This window comes from Oncorhynchus keta, chromosome 1 (genome assembly GCF_023373465.1).
Source record: "Oncorhynchus keta strain PuntledgeMale-10-30-2019 chromosome 1, Oket_V2, whole genome shotgun sequence".
In the NCBI taxonomy this organism is placed as follows: domain Eukaryota; kingdom Metazoa; phylum Chordata; class Actinopteri; order Salmoniformes; family Salmonidae; genus Oncorhynchus; species Oncorhynchus keta.
In genome coordinates, this window is record NC_068421.1 from 57,983,922 (window position 1) to 58,011,858 (window position 27,937).

General features: G+C 43.9%; 1 protein-coding gene across 6 annotated transcripts in view; it reads right to left on the reverse strand.

Moving 5' to 3' along the window:
* Positions 1–4,083: 4,083 nt before the first annotated feature.
* LOC118389111 (protein strawberry notch homolog 2-like) overlaps positions 4,084–27,937 on the reverse strand; it is a 115,523-nt gene continuing 91,669 nt past the window's right edge. For all 6 annotated transcript variants that reach the window (XM_035778902.2, XM_035778885.2, XM_052529282.1 and 3 more), the window contains 26 exons: positions 23,463–23,624; positions 22,751–22,834; positions 22,015–22,114; positions 21,634–21,794; positions 21,023–21,156; positions 20,610–20,700; positions 20,347–20,490; positions 19,872–19,989; positions 19,510–19,615; positions 19,177–19,330; positions 17,142–17,318; positions 16,859–16,956; positions 16,160–16,242; positions 13,903–14,079; positions 13,648–13,769; positions 13,334–13,465; positions 12,936–13,071; positions 11,928–12,040; positions 11,080–11,151; positions 10,825–10,933; positions 10,528–10,743; positions 9,826–9,920; positions 9,087–9,179; positions 8,338–8,469; positions 7,726–7,993; positions 4,084–7,543 (listed from right to left, as the gene is read on the reverse strand). In XM_035778902.2, the coding sequence (XP_035634795.1) occupies positions 6,564–7,543; positions 7,726–7,993; positions 8,338–8,469; positions 9,087–9,179; positions 9,826–9,920; positions 10,528–10,743; positions 10,825–10,933; positions 11,080–11,151; positions 11,928–12,040; positions 12,936–13,071; positions 13,334–13,465; positions 13,648–13,769; positions 13,903–14,079; positions 16,160–16,242; positions 16,859–16,956; positions 17,142–17,318; positions 19,177–19,330; positions 19,510–19,615; positions 19,872–19,989; positions 20,347–20,490; positions 20,610–20,700; positions 21,023–21,156; positions 21,634–21,794; positions 22,015–22,114; positions 22,751–22,834; positions 23,463–23,624 (4,257 nt within the window). In that variant the 3' untranslated portion in view covers positions 4,084–6,563. The remainder of the gene's footprint in view (positions 7,544–7,725; positions 7,994–8,337; positions 8,470–9,086; positions 9,180–9,825; positions 9,921–10,527; positions 10,744–10,824; positions 10,934–11,079; positions 11,152–11,927; positions 12,041–12,935; positions 13,072–13,333; positions 13,466–13,647; positions 13,770–13,902; positions 14,080–16,159; positions 16,243–16,858; positions 16,957–17,141; positions 17,319–19,176; positions 19,331–19,509; positions 19,616–19,871; positions 19,990–20,346; positions 20,491–20,609; positions 20,701–21,022; positions 21,157–21,633; positions 21,795–22,014; positions 22,115–22,750; positions 22,835–23,462; positions 23,625–27,937) is intronic.

The window sequence follows — 27,937 nt, forward strand, 5'->3', positions numbered from 1 at the left end:
GGACGCAGGTGATGTTTAAGCCAAAGTTACTTTTTCGCAGTAGGTTAGGATAATTAACATTAGGAGACTGAGGTTAAGGTTAGGGAAAATAAATTTGTATCAATGTGCTGTGAAAAAAGTGTGTCCCCTTTTTTCATCCTGTCCTGCCCACTAGCTACCAACCAATCCATAACCACACTGCTGACCTTAAATTAAGACCTAAAAGCATTATTTGCTACAGACAGATTTTTTTCACTTCTAATTCATGTTATCACAATTCCAGTGGAATGGCTAGCTAGTTAGCGGTGGTGCTCGTTAATAGCGTTTCAATCGGTGACGTCACTCGCTCTGAGACCTTGAAGTAGTGGTTCCCCTTGCTCTGCAAGGGCCGTGGCTTTTGTGGCGCAATGCTTTGAGAGTGGCTATTGTAGATATGTGCAGAGGGTCCCTGGTTCGAGCCCAGGTAGGGGCGAGGAGAGGGACGGAAGCTATACTGTTACACGAGGAAGGAAAATTATGTGGATATATTGAAGCAACATCTCATGACATCAGTCAGGAAGTTAAAGCTTCGTCGCAAATGGGTCTTCTAAATGGTTGTGGTTGCAAAATGGCTTAAGGACAACAAAGTCAAGGTATTGGAGTGACCATCACAAAGCCCTGACCTCAATCCTATAGAAAATTGTGGGCGAGCAAGGATGCCTACAAACCTGACTCAGTTACACCAGCTCCGTCAGGAAGAATGGAAAAATTCACCCAACTTATTGTGGGAAGCTTGTGGAAGGCTTCCTGAAACGTTTGACCCAAGTTAAACAATTTAAAGGCAATGCTACCAAATACTAATTGAGTGTATGTAAACTTCTGACCCACTGGGAATGTAATGAAAGAAATAAAGCTGGAATAAATAATTCTCTACTATTATTCTGACATTTCACATTCTTAAAATAGTGGTGATCCTAACTGACCGAACACAGGGAATTTTTTACTAGGACTAAATGTCAGAAATTGTGAAAAACTGAGTTTAAATGTATTTGGCTGAGGTGTATGCAAACCTCCGACTTCAACTGTATATCCTTTTAGAATCTGTTCCTTTTCCTGCAGTTTGAACAGCCAAAAAGCACATGGAATCTTTCAAGATATTTCAAGAAACATTTCAAACTACCTGTGTTGGAGGTTTGAAGTTAGAAACAAATCTGATTTATTTGCCCTCAAGTAGTTATTAGACTGTTATATGGCATATCGTGTTGCTTGCTAGCTACTCTGTTGACAGTTTGACAAGAACATGTGGTAGCTAAATAGCTAGCTTGTCAATTGTTTACAAATAAGTTATTGAATGTGCTAGAAAGCTAAATAGCAAAGTTACCTACAGTAGCTATTTGAACTCTGTGGCTCGTCAAAAATGACTCGTTTTGAAGGTTGGATTATGATATTTTCCTTTAAGGCTTTAAAAGTGTTCGTACACTATGATTTTGAACATTGAAAGCAATTGGGAAACGTCCATGGCATGCATTGTTGTCTCCTTTGATTGCTACATAACTTTGAAGCACGAGCACCACCACCAGGGTCGACCTTGAAACTAGCCCAAACATTTATTTTCGCAGCAAGAGGAGTTGCCATATTTAGCCTATACACCCCTTCCCCACGTTATCGAGTGAATTATTAAGAAAGAAATGTCGATTTAACTCCTTATGACCTAAGAAGCGAAATTGTGTTTTCAATCAAAATGATAATTAGTGTGAGCTAATGTGACTAATAAAGGAATATGGATATGCCTCAAGACAAATATAATTCACCCTTAAACGAAACAAATCGAATGTTAGGCTATTGTGTGTCAATTGTGGCGTTTTTACACAAACCGTTATAAATGGCCTATTTACGAGATTGACTTGTCATTTCAATAGACCGTGGCTAGGCCTACTGACTAAAATACAAGTAGCATATAGCACTTGATAGGCCCACATCTAATTTCAGATAGCCTACAATAGCCTGGGCAAAATGAACGATTTAGCAGCTTGCTTAGTTCAAAATGGTAGACTAGTTTGTTTAACATGAAGTGAGGCAATTTCATGGTATAGGCTACTGAGGATGTTTCATCATTGAAAATAAGATTTTGTTCTTAACTGACTTGCCTAGTTAAATAAAGGTAAAAATACAAATAAATTCCTATGGAGGACTGCACCTTCTGAGGAGTACCAAATTGGCACATCTCAGGAGTCGTCATTCATAGCTAATGCTAATAATTGGCCAATTAGAGGCTTTGAAACCACTGGCTGCCATGTGGAAGTGTCATAATACCCAGAAAACCTAGCGGTCAAACAGGGAAATGGTTCCAATCATTTTTCCCATAAGGGATTTTAGAAACACTTAAAATAAGGGCTGTGTTTCGTGTAGGCTTACCCTGGCGTGACGGTTTGTTAACCATGTAAATCTCAGATTCAAAAATGCAAATTAGCATAATGTAAAACTACAAATCCCTGGATGTCATCTCTAGCAGATACATTTGCCAACAGATTGTGTCAATTTAAAGGAATCTAACCTATTTATTCATTACTACATTTAGCTTACAGATAGATTCATACCTTTGCCTCAAATTCAGCAGTCTCGTCCACATTAGCAGCTGATTAGTTTATTTTGGAGGATAAATCCAGGTGAATATATTGAAAAGTCACCTTTTCCTAGAGAGATTTACACAGTTATCAAAACCTCACCAGGATAAGCCTACACCAATCACAGCCCTTATTTGAAGTGTTTCTAAAATCCCCTATGGGAAAAATGAATGGTGGGAAAATGATTGGAACCATTTCCCTGTTTGACCTCTAGGTTTTATGGGTATTATAAGTCATACTGTGGTATTCTATAGCAGGGTTTCCCAAAGTCATCCTGGGGCCCTCCCTGGGTGGACATTGTTTTTTGCTTGAGCACTACACAGCTGATTAAAATAACCAACTCATCAAACTTTGGGTATCTGTATCAGCTGTGTAGTGCTAGGGCAAAAAAACAACTTTGGGAAACCCAGCTCTATAGAATATGTGGCTAAAAAGACTAATTGGCCAATACACAGCATCAACAATCCAGGGTTTATATACACATAATTGGTACTGCCTCTATTTTGGGGAGAATTGAGAGTTAACCCATGTAGTTCTAAAATCAGTCACATCACTCCAGTGATGTGAGGACTTGCAAGGACTCTGCATAGCAAAGTCAGTCTGTCGCATGAAATAAAGGCCTTTGGCTGTATTTACACAGGCAGCCGATTCAGAACTTTTCCCACATATTGGTCTTTTGACAATAATTGTACAAAAGATCCGAATTGGGCTGTGTAAACAGAAAATATCAGAATTGTGTAAACGGAGCCGTCGTCAGAAGTATTAATCACCATCTGTTTAAGAAGTGTATGTGTTCGATTATGCACGTATAGGCCACAGCCGCTCCAGAAGGTCTTTATTCACAATAAAAAAAAGGTAAACACCATTTTCGCAATCTTCAGTTTTATTTGTTGTTGGTTTACAAAGTTAAGATTGCACTATGATATATTCCTTCCTTTTGTTATGAGTAGAAAACCTTTAAAGAATTAGTCGAAAGGCTTTTTAATATATATTTTTTACAATATATACATTTCGATCTAAATTATAAATATATAGAAAAACAAAAGCACAACCCAGAATAAAAGTGCTGAACACAGTTTACAGAAAAAAATAGCCTTTGTTTAAAAATACATACAATCAGTAGCATGTTTTTAGTTTCGTTTTTGTTAGCAATAAATTATTTTAATGTGATACTTCAAAAAAAACGTGTACTATTTTTTTTTTTTTTTAAAGCTGAAGAAACAAGGATGGTTACAGTTATACAAAAATGCAATCCATCAAAAGGTCAGGAATACAACAAGCTTGCAACTCTCAATGTTAACAGACAACAGTAACTTGATTATGCCATTCTTAGTGCAAATTTCGGAAAATGAAAAAGACCTAGCTAAAAGATCAATTGCAGTTAATTTTTTCAAACCGTGTTTGTCCGTTTCCCCAGGTTTATAATGCATATTACTTCATGTGAGCGTTATACCACACAGTCCATTGGCCATAGGTGAAGCATGGGACACAAACTGTTAGATTGAGAAAATGTTTGGATTTATTGGAATGTGCCTGACGAGGAATTATATTTAGGACAATCTGAAGCACAAGAGAGAGAGAGAGAGGGCTATGAGATGGGTAACTACGAGAACACGGGCCTGAGCTATTGGATGTCTGGGTTATGTTTGAATCTGTCAGAAAGTGGGTAAAGAATCTGCACATACAAGTATATCCAAGTGCAAATCTGCTCAAAATCTTTGTCAGCATTAAAATGTATTTAAAAAAAAAAGACAAAAGATAATGTTCCATAAAAGAAACAGAATTTGATCTTTGCCCTAAGATAGCATAAACACTTAAAATCACCAACAATTCACAACACTTACCGACAAACAAACCCATCACAAGTCTCAAACATAAAAATAAAAAAAACATTTAAAAAAATACAGCAAGAGTCGCAGCACAGAATGAAGAAATAAAATAGTACTAAAATGTGTATTGGTTAGTTTCACCACTGTTGTTAGGGAAAACAATAACATTTCTCTTAACCCCCCACCAATCAATACATGTCTAAGATTTCTTCCTGAGATTGCTATAATAGGTCAGATCTAGCCAGTAACTACAGGGGGGTGGAATACTTTGGTATCTCTTTGCATTCTAAAGTTCTGGCAGAAGCTGTAAAAGTTGGAACGATTCTACTTAAGTCACAAGCAGAATCAGATAAAAGAACTGAAAAGAAACAAAACCAACCACCCTGTACAGCACAGTGCAATATTATTTGGTGGCAGGTTATAAAGTTATTTTTTTGTTTTTATAATCTTGAAAACTAGAAACATCCCTGACCAAAAGTATCATCAGGATAACAATCTAAAAACAACATGTCCCTTAAATATAAATAACAATTATAATTATCATAATAACAAGGATGACAAAAACATCAAGAGCACATTGCTTTTATCCCCATCACAATGTTTATACAAAGTTCATAAGTATTTCAGATGTCTTTAACAACAGACTACGAGTAGAACAGAAAGAAAGAGGAATACAATTCTTACCATGCACAGGTGAATCTATAACCTTCGGCTGTGGAGCATAAACAGTACTTAGACTTCTAAAACATCTGCTATTCAAAATGTCTTGTTTATTGCTTTTGATTGGTTGAACTTACCCAGGCTTCTCATGAACAAAATACAGTGCATCCATTTCACAAAGACAGACAGATCTCACAGATTCTGAAATGTAATATACGATATACATATAATATGGACTAAAACAAATTCATATTAATATTGGTCAGAAAGTTGAAAACAAAATAACAAATGCACTCGACACTTTCCTGAGAACTTCAAATGAAAAGCAAACCATGGATCACATCGTTGGATGAATGTTGTGTAGACTTAAAGTAGGATATTTGACACCATTTTAAAACCATCCACCCAATTGCATTAAACCAGCAGTATCTATCCCATCTAATCCCTGTTCTCGGTTTATCACAAGGCCTGGGAAAGCAGGGTTCCAACACAGTCTGCCGATGGGCTGAAGAGACCGCTATAGTGTAGGGTCCACAGACAGGCAAACACATACTGAGTTGTGGTGTGGGGGCTATCCCTGGCCCACCACCATCAGATTCAACAGTGGGGTAAGTTAAATACAAATATAATAAATTAAGATGCCAATGCGTCGAGTATAAATCTATATATTAGGCCTTTATGGGTTTCAAAGACTACATTTAAGTAGGTTTCCAAAGGCACTGTTACAATGGCAGACTTTTCTTTTCCCCCTCCCTTCTTTTTTTAAAAGCGAGACACAGGCGTGAGTGATGATAGAAACTGCAGGGAGAGGGGGACACAAGGGAGAGGAAGGGGCTAAAACTAAAACATTTCACCCCTATGAACCAATCTGCCCTGTGTTGATTTTTCCAGTTTGAAGTTTGAGTGGAGCCCTTGGTTTAAACAAACCAAGCGTTGCAAGATAGCCCAATTCAAGTCGATGCAATGGTGATGAGGCAACACAGAAAAGCAAACACACAACAGATGTGCATGAAAGGCAGTTGGAAGCCAGCAACGTTACCAATTATACCCAACATAACCAGAAGGGGGAGCTGTGGTTATAGAAAAATATGTTTATACATTGTGATTTCCTCAACAAAGCAACACAATTCCAACTGTGATGGATCATTTAAAAAGCACATGCGCTTTTGATATTCTTAAAAACAAAATCAAACCCAGGTGGAATTGTGTTTCTTCAAATGAGTCAAGTCTCTGTGTCGAAACTGTGGTTTTGTGCCCCCCTACTCTCTCAATGAAGGGACCCGGCCAATTCCACCCGGGTCATTCGTTCACCATCTCCGAATGAGACCAAACCATTTGGTCTTGTGAACGTGCCCCTGGCCTGTGGATCCAGAGCCTGGAGAGGGATGGGGAAGAGAAGAGCACAGGACAGGCAGTGGTGTGACTAGGCCCTGAGGGGAGCGTTCCCGCTCAGCAGCTAGAGGACAGACAGACAGCCACACTGAAGAGGTTGTTATGCAGAGTCCCATTCGTTCGGCTGGTACTGGATAACCGACTGGCGGTCCGCACTGGTCCGCATCATGTTGTCCAGGACCTCGCGCGCGTTGATGAGTGTGTCCGTGCTGCAGTGGCTGTTGGCTAGAGGGAGGGGCTGCTGTTCTGAGGGGGCAAGGGCCGAGGAAGAGAAGTGAGAGGGGGTGGAGGGGGACGAGACGTGAGCCACTGTGTTGGAGGAAGAGGAGGAGGTAGAAGAGGTGGAGGGGTTAGTAGCTGTCTGGCTGGCCAGAGAGTAAGGCAGAGAGTCTGGATGGTCAAGGATATAGTAGTCCTGGTGGGCGCTGTTGATTAAAGGCTGATCTGACCACTGCTGTAGCTGTGGTTGTATCTGCTGTGGCGACTGTAGCTGCCGCTGTTTGATCAGCGGTGGCTGTAGAGGTTGCTGCAGAACGTGTGCTGTGTTCTGGGCGGCGAGTGCGTGCCGCGATATCAGTCTCTCCAGGTCAAAGTCGGAGCCCCCTGTCAGGCTGATCAGGCCCAGGACTCCCTCCGTGCTGTCTGGGGAGGGAGAGGAGCTCACCGTCAGGTCCAGGACCTCCTCCCCAACCCGGAAGGGCTTGGTGGTGGAGGTTGGAGCGGGCTGCATTGGGGGCAGGGAGGGGAAGTGGTGGGGGAAGTGGGAGAAGATGCTGGCCATGCTGGGGAGCTGGTTGATCGGGCTGGGCTGGGGTTTGGGCTGTAGTAGAGGCTTGACCTGTAAAGGCTTGGCCTGGATCAGGCTCTGGTAGAAGTTCTGAGTCCTGTGGCTCTGAGACAGGCTGTGGGGCTGGCTGTAGGGCTTGGCAAGCAGGTGTATGTCCTGAAGCTGCCGCTGCTCGGCTAGCCTCTGCTCCTGGGCATGCTGCTCCCTCTCCTTGCGCCTCCTCTTTACCTCTTCATCCATTTTGAGAAGCTCCACTCGCACACGGGCCACGCAGTTTTCTGGGATCTTGATACCTAGGAGAGAAAGAGAGGGTATTTGGTTTACATTTGTTTATACAAGTCGATAATTTGGCTCAGTTGATAGCAGCATTGCCTGTTGTGCGTTTGATTTTGGCCACTGAAAAAACACATTTGCCAAGACATTCAGTGATGGTGTGTGTGTGTGTGTGAATTGCATGAAGTTGTTGAGTACTCACCGACTTGCTTGTTACTATTTTTGGTTTTGAGGCGTACGATCTGCAGGATGCTGGAGCTGGTGATGTCAGAGACCACGTCAGCCACGCGCTTCCAGACACGTAGCAGTGCCCCGCACAGCATGTGGTACTGGCGCAGACGCATACCCTGCAGACACTCCTGTCCCTCCTCGATCTTCTTACACTTCCCATTCCAGTTAGCATGGCTACATTTCCCAAAGGAGAAATTGAACTGGCTCTCCCAGCTGTCCTTGGCTTGGTCTGGGGTCACCTAGGAGGGGAATCCCATGTTAAACACCTGTTTGTATGTATATTGGACCTTACATTACAGGATAGAAACAGGGCTGTATTTCCTATTTCACTACTTTGTTTATTCCACTAGAGGGAAACATACACTACAGAAAACCACAACAGAGACATTTCCCGCAAAACAACAAAGACAAATCTCTTTGCCATGTTCTGAGTGGAAGCCTGTGTGCATGTCAGTAAACCCGATAGCTGTTCCTTCAGCCGACCAACAGAATTCTATCCGTGTGGGTGTGTCCCTGTGTGTGCACGGTGTGTGTGTGTGTGTGTGTGTGTGTGTGTATGTGTGTGTGTCAGACTGAGCCCTACCTTGCGGTAGCGTTGCTGCAGGTTGTCCAGGCTCTCAGGGTGGGCCTGCTTGCCGATGTTGGGCTTGTAGACGATGAAGTTCCTCCCTCGGCCCTGCTCCGCCAGCAGCACACAAGGGTGGTTCCCCCGCAACTGAGGAACACATAGGAGACGGAAATTATTTTAAAGTTCTGTAAAATACTTTCATGTGTTTTCCTCTGGGCACTATTGAACTCCGTCTGTACAATTGTTTTAAACCACCAATAAATCAAATCAAGAAAGAAGCAGAAGATTTATAGTGCGTTTAACTGGGACACTGGCAGTGTTCAAGTGTTTGCCTGGAGGGTAATTGTAGACTGAATAGTAATTTCTTTGTTGAATTGTAGTATGAACCAAGTGAATGTAACTACAGTATAATAAAAAAAACAGCATCAGGAAGGACGAGACAGTGTATATTGTTCACTCTTGCCACTTCAATTAATACTGAATAAAATGATCCTTCTTTAGGTTCACAATTCCATTCTACTCCCTTGATGTGGGATGAAAGAACCCCACTCCAAAGAACAGAGAATTGAACAGAGGAAACTGGACCCATCTGAACTGTCATTCACCTCTGGGAAACAGCCAGTCTGGAAGCTGTTCCAGCGCTGATTGAGCCCTGAGGAGGTACAGGGACTCACAGTATCACAGGCTTCCTGGTACTGCATCAGTATGCGTGCTGGGACATGCAGAGCATCGCTCTCTGCTCTATGGTAGCCAGCTAGACTCACCTTGTAGGAGAGGTAGAAGCCTTCGTCAGGACTGTTGAGGTTCTGGGCCTTCTCATAGGCCTCCTCCCAGGGCATCCCTCTATCCACGCTGATCTATAGGGGTGACAGGGCAGAGGGCAAAGGTTAGAGTAGCTGCCCTATGGGAAAGCAATACGCAGAAAGTACCCACTATAGGCATGAGTCAATATTCTAACACACACAAAAATCAGTGACCAAACCCACCCCCCTCCCGCGCCTGCACGCACAGCTCTCGGTCCTGGTTGTGTTGGTTTGAAATGTCAACTCTAGGTTAGCCTGCAGCGAAGGCAAGGCAGGAAGCCGGAGACACTAGTAATTATCTATTTGCCTCTTTGGTTGTGTATATGGGGAAACACTACTCTTTTGTCGTGTCACTTCAGTGATAGGAAGTGTTTTGTTTTTATTTCTAGGTTTAGTCTCTGAGATGTAATGTCTACTTTTCAGGCCAGAGAAGAGGCAACAGCACTGATTTAGTTACAAAACACAGATCAGCATGCAAATCTATGTACATTTGGTACGAGGCGTCAATGCAAAAATATAGATTGATAATCATATTGTACAACAAATCAAATGTATTTATATAGCCCTTCGTACATCAGCTGATATCTCAAAGTGCTGTACAGAAACCCAGGCTAAAACCCCAAACAGCAAGCAATGCAGGTGTAGAAGCACGGAATAAAGCATGAATAATATACCAATGTACCATGGGAGTGATGCCTACCTTGTAGAGCACAACCTGTCCGTCCTGGGGGTTACCCACTGTCATGAAGGTTTCCTGTTTCTCCTCATAGATTTCATCGTTACCTGGGGCCAGATCTGAAAGACAGGACACAGTGTTCCAGTCAGGAGACATATCTATCATCTCTATACAGAGCCTCAGTACCATCATAAGCCATCAGCCTCATGCTTCTGTTCATGGAAGAATATTCTAGGAAGGCCAAATGCAGCACGGCTGATTTGTTTGAATGGTATGTGGAATGCTATTCATATGCAGCATATGGTTCTAAATGTGTATAAGTTGGCCTTTACTATACAACCTAAGGGGCTCCAAAGTGGCACAGGGGTTTAAGGCACTGCATCTTAGTGCTAGAGGCGTCACTACAGACCCTGGTTCGATTCCAGGCTGTATCACAACCGGCTGTGATTGAGAGTCCCATAGGGCGGCGCACAATTGGCCCAGCGTCGTCCGGGTTAGGGTTTGGCAAGGGGGAGGCCGTCACTGTAAATAAGAATTTGTTCCTAACCGATTTTCCTAGTTAAATAAATACAAATTAAATAAATACATATGGGAAAGTGCACCCTTTTATTGACTCAGGTTTATTGTGTAGACATAAAATATCGAAGCACCACTACCACCTCATGTTAAGAGTCTCCATACTGTAATGTAGAAATGCTGCCTAGTGTGAGTGTTGGAAATCTATACCTAAGATGCCCATGTCGTATTTGCCCTCCTTCTTGTCCTTTTCGATTAGGTAGTCAAAGTTGTCAGTGAAGTACTGGAACAGAGAGTTCTGCTTGTGGACCTCCAGGCCCAGGATCCTGTTGAGGAACTTGGTGATGCTGCAGTCTTTCTCAGTACTGAGACCAAAGCGAGGCTCCTTGCAGAAGATGCCCACGTCCATCATGCCATGCTTCATGTCTGAAACAGGGAATAAAGTCATTATTTCAATGTAGCTTTGGACAGGACTTGCATAATGTTTGGGACACGCACTCAACATACCTCTGAAGAACAGGGAATCGCCCCCGGGGTAGCCTTTGGGAGGGGACACCTTGCTCTCAATGTGACCCAGGATGGCTTTGGTGATCTTATCTAGAGCCTTGGTACCATACTACAGGGAATACAGGTCATTTAAGAGGTCAGGACACTGTCCATCCCCCCAGAATCTCCAACACTACGAATCACAGGTAATGCCAATTTGACTTCTATACAAGCGGAAGCATGATCACTGTTGGCGTAATTCAAGCCAGTGCATACCTTGTTTTCAAAGTTGTATTTGCTCAGGTCTCTGGACTCTGTGGCTCTCCTGTCACCGTGGGTCAATGCACCCTGGACATAGGAACACACTGTTAGCACTAAAGTCTTATATCACATACTGAAACACCAGCTACAAACACACATTTTTCTCAACTTCAGACACCTAAAGCATAGAGGCACTGAATTGACACCACTGCCAAAACATGTCAAATGCACAGATTGTGACTGAAGGTCCACTTGAAGCCAGCTGTTGCATTAGCTGGTGCCCACAAAGGAATGTTCTGGGATAAAAACAAAGGGGTGTTTCTGCCAGATATGAGGTCACTGCTCATCTGGAGGCAGCCAAACATGTATTCAGCGGCTAGGAGAGAGGGGAAGAAGAGAGGCTGGGTCCTGGCATGGCATAACCCATTCTGAGGCGGGCAGAGACACCTCCCTCCCCCCTCCCTTCAGAGAGAGAATGCAAATGAATGACTGGAGTAAAGACATTACAATATGGAAAACTGTCTCATAGGAATCTCATAATTACCCAGACCTGGGTGTGTTCCAAAGTCTGAAAATAACCTTATTATTCAGACCAAAGGAGGACCGGAGGCCTTTCCTGGGTTTGAAATGTTGCGTGAAAGGTGTTTATGTGAACTCAGGTGACTATACAGAGCAGCTGGTCAATAGGACAGAGCAATGCCTAGACAGGGTGTGATAGTGGGGGGGTGGGGGGAGAGATATACTGACTACGGGAGAAATTGGTGGCCCCTGCTCCTAAGTTATTAGCTCAGCATACCAATCTTCACTCCAGTAAAACACAGACTTATGGGATGTGTTGTAGTTGAGGTAAGAGCCACACGTACCAGGCTCTCCAGTCTCTTGGCCACGATGGAGGCAAAGCGTCTCTCCCCGGCCAGCTCAGAGATGAGGAAGATGTACTCTGGAGCCGTCACCTGGTTGGAGCGATGGGTACGACCTGGTGAATCACACACACAGAGGAGGAAGACCAGTCAGAACAGACAGACTCAGACGGAACAAGTTGGTTAGGTTGATTTCAATGATGTATGAACAGAAGCTGATTTCCTGGTAAATCTGTCTCTGAATAGAGAAGTGTCTTACTAAGAGCCACCCAGCACATCTTTTCTATGGAACATATTTTTCCTGGAACACCTAGGCCACCTGACTGTTTGTGTGTGTGTGTGTGTGTGTGTGTGTGTGTGTGTGTGTGTGTGTGTATTGTTGTTAGTGTAAACAGTGTCTGTCAATCAGGCCCACACATGCCAACCCACGCAGTAAGTTACTCCCCAAGGGAGCACGGCTGACGGGAAGTCAGTTAATTACTGCAAACAATTCATTCACAGACGCAATGTGTGTGTGCGCACAGGCCTGCTTTTCCACTATTGTTGGGTGCAAAATTGCTGTATATCTAGCAGACAGCACCGGATATTAAGGCTAATTATATTATTCTGATTTAGTCGAACAATTCTCTCCCAGCAGCCAGACAAAACTGCACCACCTCCAAATTAAGTTTCTCAGCATTAATAAATGTGACTCATTCTAATCATTAGAATGTCTCGCCTCCTTAGGTCCAAAAAGACAAAACATTTTAATTTGATATACATCAAATTATGAAATCTGTCTTTAGGGAAGGCCATTAGAAGAGGCAGCAGATATTAGTGAAATTACATTTTATCAGGCTAGGATGAAACACATCTAGCAGTGGATTGTGTGAAGAGAGATTACAGGTTACACACACAGTGACAGTGTGTGTGTAACCTGCATTGAGGAGAGTTTAACCCTGACCCTAGCCATGAACACGACCTAACCTATCTGACTCCTGACCTTTAACCCCTGTTCCTCTCCAGACTCACCAAACTGCTGAATGGCTCTGTCTGCACTCCAGGGCAGCTCCAGCGTCATATGGACCCTCCGACACTGGTTCTTCACCCGCTTGTCTGCCTGCAGGGAGATGCCCGAGCTGGCTGCCTCTGAGATGATGGCCACCAGCTGGGGAGAGGAGGAGAGAGGGGCGGAGGAGAGCGGGAAGGAGGTTAGCGGATAGAAAAAAACAACACTAACACTGCAAGACAGACCACAGAATAATGCTGTGGTATGCTGTCATAAGATATCACAGGATCGTGATTTTCTAAGCAAGAACAAACACATTCTGTGAGCGAGGCCCTTCGACTCACAGAGCCACTTGTGATACATGTTGAATGTTTCTAGAGGTTGCCTGGTGCTCAAATAGCGGTCCAGTCCAGTGTCTCACCTTCTCTCCGCACATGAAGCGGTCCTTCTCCTTAAGGTTGATGTGGTCGATGGTATGGCTCTGCTCCGCACGCGACTCGTAGCGCACGCTCCCGTCAGGCCGTCGCACCACACGCCCCTTACGACCAGTCATCTACAAAAGAGGTTAGAAGGCGTCAACGGAGAACTACAGCCCAGTTCGTATCCAGTATTCATCTCACCCTTTTTCTGATGGAGCCCTTACATTAGACGTACTTCATTCAAATGTCTCTCTTTCAGAGTACTCTTTTTCGATCAGGTTGAATGGACACTTCTCTGCAACATAGGGGTACGTACCTCCGAGACTTTCTCTGGACCTCCCAACTTGTCGATGAGTTCATCCAGAGTGTTCAGAGGTAGCTCCTTCCCCAGGTCAGCGATCTTGTTCAGGAGGTCCTGCTTCATCTCCTCTATCCTGGCTGTAGAGAACCCAACCAAACCCAGACAGAGAGGCATGTTAACGACTGTAACCAGAGTCACACACAGTCATAAAACCACCAAGGAGAGACCACAGGAAGATGCCCCCCAAATGTCTGCCAAGTGTTTTTTTACTGTCGACGAAGATGACGTCGTCGTCGTTGTTGTTGTCCAGCAGGGAGTCGGGTGAGGAGTTGGAGTCTGTGTCCATGCCGTCCGTGTCCGTGCTGCTGTCGTCACTGATGTTGATTACACCCCCCGGATCCACCATGGTGTGTTTTGGGAACTTGGGCTGCCGGCCCCTGGGCTTACCTAGTGGACAGAACGCACATGAGTGAATTCAGACTGTCGCTCAGTGGCTTCACCTGAATAGTCCATGATGAGATTTTAACCAGATGTGATGAGGCAACACTTTGCAACATATAAAAATAAAATGGCTATTATCATTATATAATAGGTGTGTAACGGTTCACCACGTATTGTGGTTTTGGGGTCACACGGTTCGGTTTTGGTAAGACAGGAAAATGAAATGCCACCCATAATGTTCAGCATTTGCAATGTTCCTGGCATGGTCTGTTGTGACCGGATTGTTATGTTGGGCCTTTCAAGTTTCCACTCGGACTCTGAGGTGGGACCACGTAGGATGTGGAAATGTAACCGTTATGACGTTGTAAATAACAGTTGGATGCATTCATGTGATTTGAACTTGTTGAGAACTGCCGATTGGCTAAATGCTTCTAAACCAATTCTAGAGTTCAAAAACCACATTAATAGATGGCTTTTGATAAATAATGTTTTGTTGTTGCATTTAACTGCCCGGAAATACTGTTATAGAGGCCATTTCCTTAGTAGTTGACGTCAGAGGTCAGCATGTGGGAGAAGTGTGTGCTCAGGATGGACAAGTTTCCCACTAGTAATTACCAGTTTGAGAGGCTGTTCATGTGGTAAATTCCCACTTGGTTACAAACGCACCACAACACTGCCTCCATCAGATGCGGACTCTCATAAAGGGGGTGTGTCTGTAGCACGGTACATCTCCCGCTTTGGGGTAATCTCCTGCAAGAGGGAAGTTCATAACATGTCTCTAGCACTTTCACAAGGTGCTAAAACCCCCTATTCTCAACCACCGAGAATGGGCGCATATCTGCGGTGTAAAAAATAAACATAGCCTACCCATTGCTCTTGTCATTTATTTGGCCCAGGCAGAATCAGCTGCCAAGGACGGATTGGATGTGGAGGGGAGACTGTTGTTGTTGTTGTTTCTGACACGCTGATCAGACCACCCGCCTTGCATGCGCATACATTCAATCATTTCATCCAAACTGCTCACGAACGTCAACGGGCGTCTGCATAGCCAGGCGGTATAATAGACTTGGTTCTATTTTAAAAGCTTGACGCAATGCAAGTCCCGCCTCTCCCATCTACTCATTGGTTTTTCCGAGCATATACCCACATGGGTGATTGAACGATGAACGAGGTCCACACTCTAGTCCAGTTGGTGGCGGTAATGCACCTTAAAGTTGCCAACCACCATATAAAATCCACAGAAGAAGAATGAACGAGACAAGATTAATCAAAGAAAAACAAACTAAAAACTAACTAGGTTTCCCCCTTTTATCTTTGCATAAAATGTCGGTGTAGAGAACACACGATGTTGTGTGACCATACTGTACGCATTTCAGGTAAAACAACAACCCGATGTTAATCTCACAGGACAAAATCAGCTAGCAACAGTAAGCTAGCTATGTTTTATGTGTTTCGACCTTAATATAGTTGGTTTTGGTATTTTAACCGGTGTGTCATGAACACGTCCGGTAGGGATAGACAAAATCAACATGCACCCGCGGAACTGGTTTGGTCATCATGTTAGCATTTCCGTCTTGCTCCGGTATACAGGGATGACGTAAATGTGTCAACATATTTGAGGTGTTGGCAGCTGCATATTCTCATTGAGCGTGGCATCATACCGTTAATGTGTTATCCACAACTCTCTGTCCATCGTCGTTGGAATCTACCGGGAAGCCAAGATTTCGCAAACCACTCAACCTCGTACAGAACTAGTTCCCGCCTGCGCCTCACAAAAGGACAGTTTGAAATGTGCCAATTAAGATTTAAACTTTGATTACAGTTGTAATAGTTTAGAATCATCTTAGATTTACTCATGAGGCAGAGGCCTACAACGCAGCATACGCACATCCCATAAGCCTTGTGTTTTTTTAATGTATTAGTTTGAGTTGTGGACAGAAGCGAGGTCCCCGTACCGTACGGTCGGTACTAATACCGTTACACCCCTGTTATATACGCAAACTCTTGACCTGACAACACAAATGCTAATTTAGACAAAGCACCTCACAGGGGGAGCGGAGAGCTCTTAGTATTTTAGTCGACGTACGTTTTCTCTTGTTTCCGGGCGCTTTCTCTCTCCTCGGCTTCTCAGAGGGAAAGTGTTTCTGTACCAGAGCTTTGAACACCCCCCTGAGGAGAAAAGACCAGACAGACAGACTGTTATCATCTGAATCTACCACTGTGGAAGGCTGACAGGATGTCAGGATAGTTCTGACAGGTTATAGAGATGTGGGTGACAAGCTCTGATTGACCTTATCATATACATTTCATGTCTCCCAGGGTCAGACGGTCCAGACAGACAGAGAAGGTAATTTCCAGCCTGACACCAAGCTATGCTCCCGGGTAGAACATGACTGCAGGTAGAGATCTAGGATCAGCTTACCCTCCCCAAATCCTAGCCCTTAACCATTAGCTGGGAAAACAGATTAATTGAATTTGGATCAGTGTCTAGGGGAAGATTCATCCTACACCCTCAGGTAGTGGTGTTTGAGAAAAGTGACAGGTTCTAACTAAACCTTTGACTGAAGCTGGAGAGTGACAAATGGAATGTATTTTAACTAGGAACCGGTAATGTACCCGGCAACTGATTCATGTGAAAACCACAGGCGCGTCAGACAGAAAAGGTTACACTAGATGAAAGCTGTGATGTTGTGTGTGAGGTTTGAGTCAGGGCTGAGACAAAGATCAATTTGCTCCAATACTGTACTTAACCAAGGCTTCAGAGAGCCAAGGACACAGGACTTACTCTGCTGCGGATACAAATCTGTCCAGGTGTCCATCGTTCTCATCCAGGACCTCTCTGGTTCGGGCCTCTCCTGTAGACTGTAGACCAATCACAATGCACTGGGGAGGGGAGAAACAAGACACGAGCAGAGTGTCACACTTAAACATATCAACAAGGAAAAACATGGCTCTTTCAAATGCAGGGATAATTGTGATAACGCCTCTTGGCCAGAGAATCCCAAATAAATGACAATCATGGTTAAATAAAGGATTAATAAATTAATACAAGTGCTGGTCAGTCTCACCTTGCCAGCCTCCAGCTCCTTATTGGCCAGCTCCACCAGGCAGCGGACCTTGGCGGCGATGCAGAGGTATTTGAAGAAGCGCTGGTGAGAAGACCAGAACTGACCCCACAGGGACTTCCTGCTGACCAAGCACAGCTCATCCGCTGCACGCATGAACACGGCCAGAGTCTCCGCCCACTGAGGACACACACATACAAGTCACATCTTTAGACATACTGTAACAGGGCAGTTACACACAGTTCACACATCACTACACACACCGGTAAATTTACTAGCAATCACACAGTCTACACACAAACAAATGCAGTCATCGGTCACATTTCTCCACATAAAAACAAATCACACATTCTACCTACCTGCATGCACACCAGTGATGGGGGGCGAAAAAAAATCTGAAGTTAAATATATTACTTTTGCGCTAGTTGGTGATACCTGCACCAAAACATCAGTATTGGTCCTTCATATCTTACTTCCAGCCATGAGCCCTGCCCTGCGCGTGATCGGGAGCGCCATTTCTTGTTTCTCCTTTTCTATTGATGAAGCTTTTGTCCGGTTGAAATATGATTGATTATTTATGACAAAAACAACCTGAGGATTGATTTTAAACATTGTTTGACATGTTTCTACGAACTTTTATTGTACTTTACCTTTTCTTCTTGATGTTGAGAGCTTACATTGTGCCTTTGGATTTGTGAACTAAACGCACCAACAAAACGGAGGTTTTTGGACATAAAGGAGGGATATTATAGAACAAAACAAACATTTGTCTAACAAGGAGACCTGGGAGTGCCACCAGATGAAGATCATCAAAGGTAAGTGATTAATTTTAAAGCTATTTCTGACTTTTGTGAGCCTTCTCCTTGGCTGTATGGTTTTAGTGGCTAGGCACTGACCTAACATAATCGCGTCGTGTGCTTTCGCCGTAAAGCCTTTTTGAAATCTGACACAGAGGTTGCATTAAGGAGAAGTTTATCTTTAAACGTATGTTAAACACTTGTATCTTTAATCAATGTTTAGTTCGGTAATTTGATGGCTCTCTGCATTTTCACCGGATGTTTGTTTGAGACAATGATTACTGTACATAACGTGCCAATTTCAACTGAGGTTTTTGGAAATAAAGATTAACTTTATTGAACAAAACACACATTTATTGTGTAACATGAAGTCCTTCGAGTGCCATCTGATGAAGATCAAAGGTTAGTGATTAATTTAATTGCTATTTCTGACTTTTGTGAGCCCTCTCCTTGGCTGGAAAATGGCTGTATAGTTTTCTGTGACTAGGCACTGACCTAACATAATCGCATGGTGTGCTTTCTTCGTAAAGCCTTTTTGAACTTGGACACTGTGGTTGGATTTACAAGAAGTTATCTTTAAAATCTTGTATAATACTTGTATGTTGGAGGAATTTTAATTATGGCATTTGTTGTTTTGAATTTGGCGCCCTGCAATTTCACTGGCCGTTGTCGAGGTGGGACGCTAGCGTCCGGAATTCAATCCAATTGAGCACGTCTGGGACCTTTTGGATCGGAGGGTGAGGGCAAGGGCCATTCCGCCAGAAATATCAGGGAATTTGCAGGTGCCTTGGTGGAAGAGTGGGGTAACATCTTACAGCAAGAACTGGCAAATCTGGTGCAGTCCATGAGGAGGAGATGCACCGCAGTACACATCAGATACTGACTGTTAATTTTGACCCCCCTTTGTTCAGGGTCACATATCCCATGTCTGCGGAACTTGTTCAGTTTGTCTCAGTTGTTGAATCTTGTTATGATCATACAAATATTTACACGTTAAGTTTGCTTTAAATAAACGCAGTTGACAGTAAGAGGACATTTTTGTTGTTGCTGAGTTTACATGCATACATATAGTGATCAATATGTTTGGAACATAAAATCACAGTATTGAATCGCAATACATATAGAATCGTAAGAATCTCATTACATATTGTATCGGCTCCTAAGTATTGTGATATCGTACCGCGAGGTCCTTGGCAATTCCTGGACCTAACGCACGCATGCACACGTCTTCAGTCGCTCACCAGTTTGGCAGATTTGTTGTAGACCAGTTTGAAGTCGTCGTCCAGGCTGATTTCCTCAATGCGGAAGGACACCCCCGAGAAGCTCAGCTGTCGGGCGATGTACATCCCACTCACCTTCATGTCCATTGCAACAATCTCCATGGCGCCCACACCCCTGTCAACCAAAAGGCCAAACCACACAGCCTGTCAGCTATGCTCTATTCTAAATACCAGGACTGGTCTGGTAGCCAAACCATTACAAGATGTTATTCTCACAACATAGATAATCATATACATTTTAATTATAAGATAGTGATATAAATCAGGAAAAGGGCGTGTGGAATGAGGCCAGACCTCTTCTCGATGGCGTGCAGAAAATCATCAAAGGTCTTGAAAGGCGTGCCGTCGCCCCAGATCCCCAGGCGACTCATATAAATCATGTTCTTTGGCTCAGAGGCACCTGAAGGGCGACAGAGAAGCAGGGGTGAGATATTGATACAGAGAGAGCGAGAGACAGAGAATGAGTATAACTAAGAGACCCAGAAGAATTGAAAGAAAGACCGGGAGGGAGAGGAAGACAAAAACAGGCTGAATGAGATCAAGTGGGAAAACAGACAGGAACAAGTAGACAAACAGTCCTAAAGTACAGGCATTGTGAGAAAGAGCGATAGTGAAAGAGAAGACAGAGGTCCAGGTACAGTGTGAGAAAGGCCCACCTGTGGCACTGGCATAAACCACCCTGGCCAGGGGCAGCTTGTGCTGCAGGTCCAGCACGGCCTTGCCCATCTTGGTGGACGTGGCATTCTTGGCCTTGTGGCATTCGTCAAACACAATCTAGGAACATGGTCAAGGGGAAACCGCTGCTACAATGTGAACCTGCCCAGCGTAAACATGCTGATTGAGCTAAACTTATGTTCAAGGATAATTGGTAGTCACTGGACGAGATGGCCATGCTAGACGGGCAATTTCATCAGGACGTATTTGTTCTTATTTTAGGGCTCGCTTCAGTAATAGCGGTTAGAACATGCAGTAGTTCTAGGATGGCCAGTGCATTGACTGGATTGTCAATTTACAACAATTCTATACGTAGACAGAAATCCTGATAGAGCCACGGACCCGGATAATCTACAATCAGATATTATCAGGTTAAGAGTGACCATGGTGGTAGTGTGGTGTAGTGTATAAGGATACGACGCCGTCAAAGCCGGGCTTGCACCAGTCCAGGATCTGCTTGAGTCTGGTGCGGCGCTGCCCTCCTGCTTGACTTTCACCAATCAGAGCAGAGTATGTCGCAAACAGGACTCCTTCTGAGGTAGCTGTGTCGCCATACTTTATCTACAGAAAGCGACACAAGCAGAGGTTAAACAAGACAGCATTTGTGCTTACAGACCCTCAGAAGACAACATACAGTAATTGTAATGGTTGTTTGACATATTCCTTTCTCATTGTCTCACCTTGTTTAAGGCATGCACAGGAATAGTGGGAGCATTTATGTCTTTGAGATCTCTCTCTGCGTCGTATTTCAGGTCATTGGACACACTGAACCTGAGGGGTGGAAGAGGAGAATGAGTGCATCTTTATAAAACAAGCATGACGCACAAGTGAAACAGGTTTATTTCAGAGTTGGTAGTAATCAATGGCACTGACTTTCATTGATGGTTTCTAATGCAGGTCACAAAGGCCCAAGTCTGACGCAATATCCATTACAACTATCGTTTTACAATCGAAACCACTCAAACTTAAATCTATTAGGCAGGGAGACACCCACCTACATAATGGTAGGATATAACTATAAGGTAGGGAGAAACAGAGCTAGGCTGGGTAATGTATTGAGTGTAGTAATAGTAGAAGGAATATAGTGTCTTACCATAGTGCTTTCTTCCTTCCTTTAAGGTAATTCTCCAAGATGATGCCGGCCACCGTACGGCCCTTCCCCACTCCGGCCCCGTCTCCTATCAGGAAGCCTGCTCGCTGGTTGTTCTGCAGGATCACCTCATGTTGCTGGGAACACAGTGTTCACATGTGTATACAGACATACACTATGACTAACGTATACATGTCATATTGAAGTCATTTAATAGACAACGTGACTTACAATACAAGCATTCAATTAAACAGCAGGATAATATATTGAACAAATACTGAACATAGAAACTCCACAGCTAAAGTAGGCAATACAGTAGAAAGTGTTTAAAGACATTGTATAATATACCCTTTATTTATGAACCACACACTTTTCCAAGCACTTGAACTTGTTCCTATACACACATTATCGGTAACTAACACTTCACATTGTAGTCAACACTCTTATAAAAGACAGGCATTTAATAAAACCACCGCATACTATTGAACAACTTACACAGAGAGGTATCAAAAGCACAGCTGAAGATAACACTAAATACAGTTTCTAAAACACACTTGAACTTGTTCCTGCCAGACCAGACGGGTGAGGTCAGAGGTGATAAAGGTGAGTGTTACCTGGCAGGCGTAGATGATGGCCTCGAGTTGCAGGGCAGAGAGCAGGCCACAGTTGATGGTGAGGTTAGGAATGGATAGAGTGTAGGTGATGTCAGGAGGAGGGACGCTGGACAGTGTGTTGGTCTCCACCACTATGTCTGGGTGGGAGATCCCTATGGTAGCTGAGGAAGGACAAAAGAGACAGGCAACATTTGACTAAATCCCTTACAGACTAACTATCAGTATCAGATTATATTATCATTCCCTGTATGAGTAGTTGTGTACTAATGTCACTGAAAAATATGACTAATTGCAAAATTCAAATTCCTTCCACAAAGAAAAACACAAAAACAGCAACCAGGACAACATATTGTGTCTTGAGAGTAGTGTCGGGAAGCATACATTTGGATGGTTTGTAGTCGGCGTAGGTGTCTACATGTCCCAGCTCCTCTGTCTCCTCCTCCTCCTCCTCCTCTTCTGCCGGAGTCTGGGTTCTCTGAACCTGCATAAGCAAAGGGATATGGGTAATGTAGTTCATATCATGTCTATTATTTGCCTCCTGTCCATCTACACTGATATGATGAAACTGGACAAGTGAAAGCAAAGGGCCCCTCTTTCCAGATCAGTGCAGATGAGGAAAATAAGTAAAATAACCTCAACAAACTGGACAAGACAGAAACAAGATAGATATGAGGTGAAATTTTAAAAAAAGTCGAAATCATAGTGAATGGTTACAGGTCAACGGGTTGACAGAGCTAATTAACTGATCATTAGCTGACCTACAATTACTTGTCCTGATGCTCATTAATAAGGTCATTAAGAGCCTGAGTGGATAGATGAGAGAAAGAGACTATTGTTTGGAGGAGGGGCTCACTAAGAGTGACAGAGAAGTTAACTGTTTTACTCAATATATTTACACAATATTTCAAAACCGTTTTTTTGTAACGTCCGCAAAAAAGGCAGCAATAATTCATGTGGGTTTCAAGATATGCTAAACTTATTTTTAAGTTAGTGTGGCATATTTAAAATGATGCAGTCAGTTTTGACTCCATCTCCACATTCGTGTGCTTTTCAAAATGAGCCTCAGTCAGTCACTTGACTAATTTAGGTCGGATTAAATTTGGAGGGTTGAGGCTACCTGGTATCCTCCCAGAGGTGGGGTGCTGATAATGGCAGAGATATCCTCCAAACTGCTCAAACCCTGAAACCTGTTGGCATTTAGCTGCAGGGAGAACAAACAAAAAACAAGCATTCAAACCAAATGAAAAGATGCAAGTCACACCCGAGTCGTGTGAGTCATGAATGTCAGAACTTCTGGAACAACAACATAAGTGACATGTCTGCTTGTTAGTGAAAGCCAGCGGCAACAAAGGGCACAGAAAGTGTGTAGAATACATAGATAAATAATGGAGAAAAGAACAATAGAATCAATAGGAAAAACACAAAAACAAATAACATTTTCCGACTTCTGAGTCATATTCCCTAACATTCTCTCTTTTGGGAGATAAACATATCTGACCCTGGATCAGTGGTTAGAGGAAACATTTACCTACTGTACATGACGTGTATTTGAGAATTGCTGTCGAGTGTTAAGCACACAGACACTTGGTCTTGTTTTTAGAGTGAGCATGTATGTGTGAGTATGAACATAGTGGTGTTAGTTGGCAGAGATATTGTTATCTAGGTAGTAGTGTGTGGTGATGCATGTATGTGCTGATGAATGTCTCATTGTTTTGTGTGAGAAAAAGAAAACAATGTGAGAGGGTGGGTGTGCTACATGAATAAAATAAATAAATAAAAAGTCCACATAAAAAGTAAGAGGGAGTCTGTGTGTAGTCGGGTCCCCTCACCTCCAGCTGGCTTTGTGCTGGTGTGTTTATGTCCCATAGCGTAGGCACGTGGGCCAGGTTGTCTGCGTGGATGAAGTCCTGGGTATCGGCGTACTCTGACAGAGAGTCGGCCGGAGAGGAGAACAGAGAGTTGTTGGAGAGGTCATCGATGCAGGACAGGTCCTGGAGACACAGAGATGGCGACAGACAAAACATGTTAGTAAGATCTCTCCTTTCTGGATCAACTAAGTGATGGACCCTTCTCACGTTGCAGCAAATTTAGTGGGGTATAATAAAAGGACACTTAAAATCTTTGTACTGTGAAATTATGACTTGGTTTATACAGTAGTACCCTTTAAAGCAATGTTATGATTAGAAAAAGAGATACAATGCCGAAAGAAAACCGTGTACAAAACTAGTAAAACATATGCAGTGTGTTTGTGCCTGATACGTGATGAAAGACATGCGCTAAATTTGTATTTTTTATTTCACCTTTATTTAACCAGGTAGGCTAGTTGAGAACAAGTTCTCATTTGCAACTGCGACCTGGCCAAGATAAAGCATAGCAGTGTGAGCAGACAAGAGTTACACATGGAGTAAACAATTAACAAGTCAATAACACAATAGGAAGAAAAAAAAAAGTGGAGTCTATATACATTGTGTGCAAAAGGCATGAGGTAGGCGAATAATTAATTAATCAGATGGTCATGTACAGGTAGAGATATTGGTGTGCAAAAGAGCAGAAAAGTAAATAAATAAAAACAGTATGGGGATGAGGTAGGTAAAAATGGGTGGGCTATTTGCCGATAGACTATGTACAGCTGCAGCGATCGGTTAGCTGCTCAGATAGCAGATGTTTGAAGTTGGTGAGGGAGATAAGTCTCCAACTTCAGCGATTTTTGCAATTCGTTCCAGTCACAGGCAGCAGAGAACTGGAACGAAAGGCGGCCAAATGAGGTGTTGGCTTTAGGGATGATTTACATTTACATTTAAGTAATTTAGCAGACACTCTTATCCAGAGCGACTTACAAATGGGTGCATTCACCTTATGACATCCAGTGGAACAGCCACTTTACAATAGTGCATCTAAATCTTTTAAGGGGGGGGGGTGAGAAGGATTACTTTATCCTATCCTAGGTATTCCTTAAAGAGGTGGGGTTTCAGGTGTCTCCGGAAGGTGGTGATTGACTCCGCTGTCCTGGCGTCGTGGGGGAGTTTGTTCCACCATTGGGGGGCCAGAGCAGCGAACAGTTTTGACTGGGCTGAGCGGGAACTGTACTTCCTCAGTGGTAGGGAGGCGAGCAGGCCAGAGGTGGATGAACGCAGATACACCTGCTGGAGCGCGTGCTACGGATGGGTGTTGCCATCGTGACCAGTGAACTGAGATAAGGCGGAGCTTTACCTAGCATGGACTTGTAGATGACCTGGAGCCAGTGGGTCTGGCAACGAATATGTAGCGAGGGCCAGCTGACTAGAGCGTACAAGTCGCAGTGGTGGGTGGTATAAGGTGCTTTAGTGACAAAACGGATGGCACAGTGATAAACTGCATCCAGTTTGCTGAGTAGAGTGTTGGAAGTAATGTAAATGTAATGGAAGCAATTTTGTAGATGACATCGCCGAAGTCGAGGATCGGTAGGATAGTCAGTTTTACTAGGGTAAGTTTGGCGGCGTGAGTGAAGGAGGCTTTGTTGCGGAATAGAAAGCCGACTCTTGATTTGATTTTCGATTGGATATGTTTGATATGAGTCTGGAAGGAGAGTTTACAGTCTAGCCAGACACCTAGGTACTTATAGATGTCAACATATTCAAGGTTGGAACCATCCAGGGTGGTGATGCTGGTCAGGCGTGCGGTTGCAGGCAGCGAACGGTTGAAAAGCATGCATTTGGTTTTACTAGCGTTTAAGAGCAGTTGGAGGCCACGGAAGCAGTGTTGTATGGCATTGAAGCTCGTTTGGAGGTTAGATAGCACAGTGTCCAAGGACGGGCCGGAAGTATATATGTATATACGAATGGTGTCGTCTGCGTAGAGGTGGATCAGGGAATCGCCCGCAGCAAGAGCAACATCATTGATATATACAGAAAAAAAGAGTCGGCCCGAGGATTGAACACTGTGGCACCCCCATAGAGACTTCCAGAGGACCGGACAGCATGCCCTTCGATTTGACACACTGAACTCTGTCTGCAAAGTAATTGGTGAACCAGGCAAGGCAGTCCTCTGAAAAACCGAGGCTACTGAGTCTGCCGATAAGAATATGGTGATTGACCGAGTCGAATGCCTTGGCAAGGTCGATGAAGACGGCTGCACAGTACTGTCTTTAATCGATGGCGGTTATGATATCGTTTAGTACCTTGAGCGTGGCTGAGGTGCACCCGTGACCGGCTCGGAAACCAGATTGCACAGCGGAGAAGGTACGGTGGGATTCGAGATGGTCAGTGACCTGTTAGTTGACTTGGCTTTCAAAAGACCTTAGATAGGCAGGGCAGGATGGATATAGGTCTAACAGTTTGGGTCCCTTTGAAGAGGGGGGTGACTGCGGCAGCTTTCCAGTCCTTGGGGATCTCAGACGATATGAAAGAGAGGTTGAACAGGCTGGTAATAGGGGTTGCGACAATGGCGGCGGATAGTTTCAGAAATAGAGGGTCCAGATTGTCAAGCCCAGCTGATTTGTACGGGTCCAGGTTTTGCAGCTCTTTCAGAACATCTGCTATCTGGATTTGGGTAAAGGAGAACCTGGAGAGGCTTGGGCGAGTTGCGGGGGGAGCTGTTGGCCGAGGTTGGAGTAGCCAGGCGGAAGGCATGGCCAGCCGTTGAGAAATGCTTGTTGAAGTTTTCGATAATCATGGATTTATCGGTGGTGACCGTGTTACCTTGCCTCAGTGCAGTGGGCAGCTGGGAGGATGTATTTGTTTATGCATGTGTAAGTTCATGTACTGTACGGGAGTACATAAATACAATACATGTGTAGGTAAGTATGTGTATAGTTTTCCCACAGTATGATTGGACGGTCGGTCATTGGGAGAGGCTCCCACACCCCCACACTTCTTTTAAGTGGAACCACCCAGAGGCCCAAGAATCAACTAGGCCCAGTTGTGCAGAACAAGAGCAGCAGCTCCAACCAAAGATGACCCAGCAGTCCAAGACTGATACAAACCATGGAATAAATAAAAAGGACTGACCAGGGAGAGCATGTAGGATACACTGTCCAGCACAGTAGAAGGGTTGTTCCACCAAGTCGGTGACCAAATCGGTGATATTTTTATTTTAACATTCTGCCATAAAGAGCACATGATTGACTTCATGAAAAAAAAAAAAAAATGATTTCAAAAAAATAGTTTTTCCCCACCCCAAGAGGTTAAATAAAATGACTATAGTAAGTGTCTAAGTACCAAATAAAGTAACAGTGTTGACCGTAACAGGGTAAAGATTTACATGTCAAATCAGAAATAAATCTTTGTGTTAGGGAGAATGTAAGCTGTGTGCAACAGGGCGGGGCAATTGAATGAAAGCTTTGCATTTCATTTTTTAAATTTATTGTCAAAACATTTCTACAATGTCTATCTACCCTTCCATCACGTGGACTGGGATATGTTCTGCACTTCTTCCAACAACAACATTGACGAATACGCTGATTCGGTGAGCGAGTTCATGACAACATGCATTGAAGATGTCGTTCCCATAGCAAGATTAAAACATTCCCAAACCAGAAACCTTGGATTGATGGCAGCATTCAGGTGAAACTGAAAGCGCGAACCACTGCTTTTAACCAGGGCAAGGTTACCGGAAACATGACCGAATACAAACAGTGTCGCTATTCCCTCCGCAAGGCAATCAAACAAGCTAAGCGTCAGTATAGAGACAAAGTAGAGTCGCAATTCAACGGCTCAGACACAAGAGGTATGTGGCAGGGTCTACAGTCAATCACGGATTACAAAAAGAAAACCAGCCCCGTCACAGACCAGGCTGTCTTGCTCCCAGGCAGACTAAATAACGTTTTTGCCCGCTTTGAGAACAATACAGTGCCACTGACACGGCCCGCAACCAAAACCTGCGGACTCTCCTTCACTGCAGCCGACATGAATAAAACATTTAAACGTGTTAACCCTCACAAGGCTGCAGGCCCAGACGGCATCCCAAGCCGCGCACTCAAAGTATGCGCAGACCAGCTGGCTGGTGTGTTTACGGACATATTCAATTAATCCTTATCCCAGTCTGCTGTTCCCACATGCTTCAAGAGGGCCACCATTGTTCCTGTTCCCAAGAAAGCTAAGGTAACTGAGCTAAACGACTACCGCCCCGTAGCACTCACTTCGTCATCGTGAAGTGCTTTGAGAGACTAGTCAGGGACCATATCACCTCCACCCTACCCGACACCCTAGACCCACTCCAATTTGCTTACTGCCCAAATAGGTCCACTGACGATGCAATCTCAACCACACTGCACACTACCCTAACTCAGCTGGACAAGAGGAATACCTATGTGAGAATGCTGTTCATC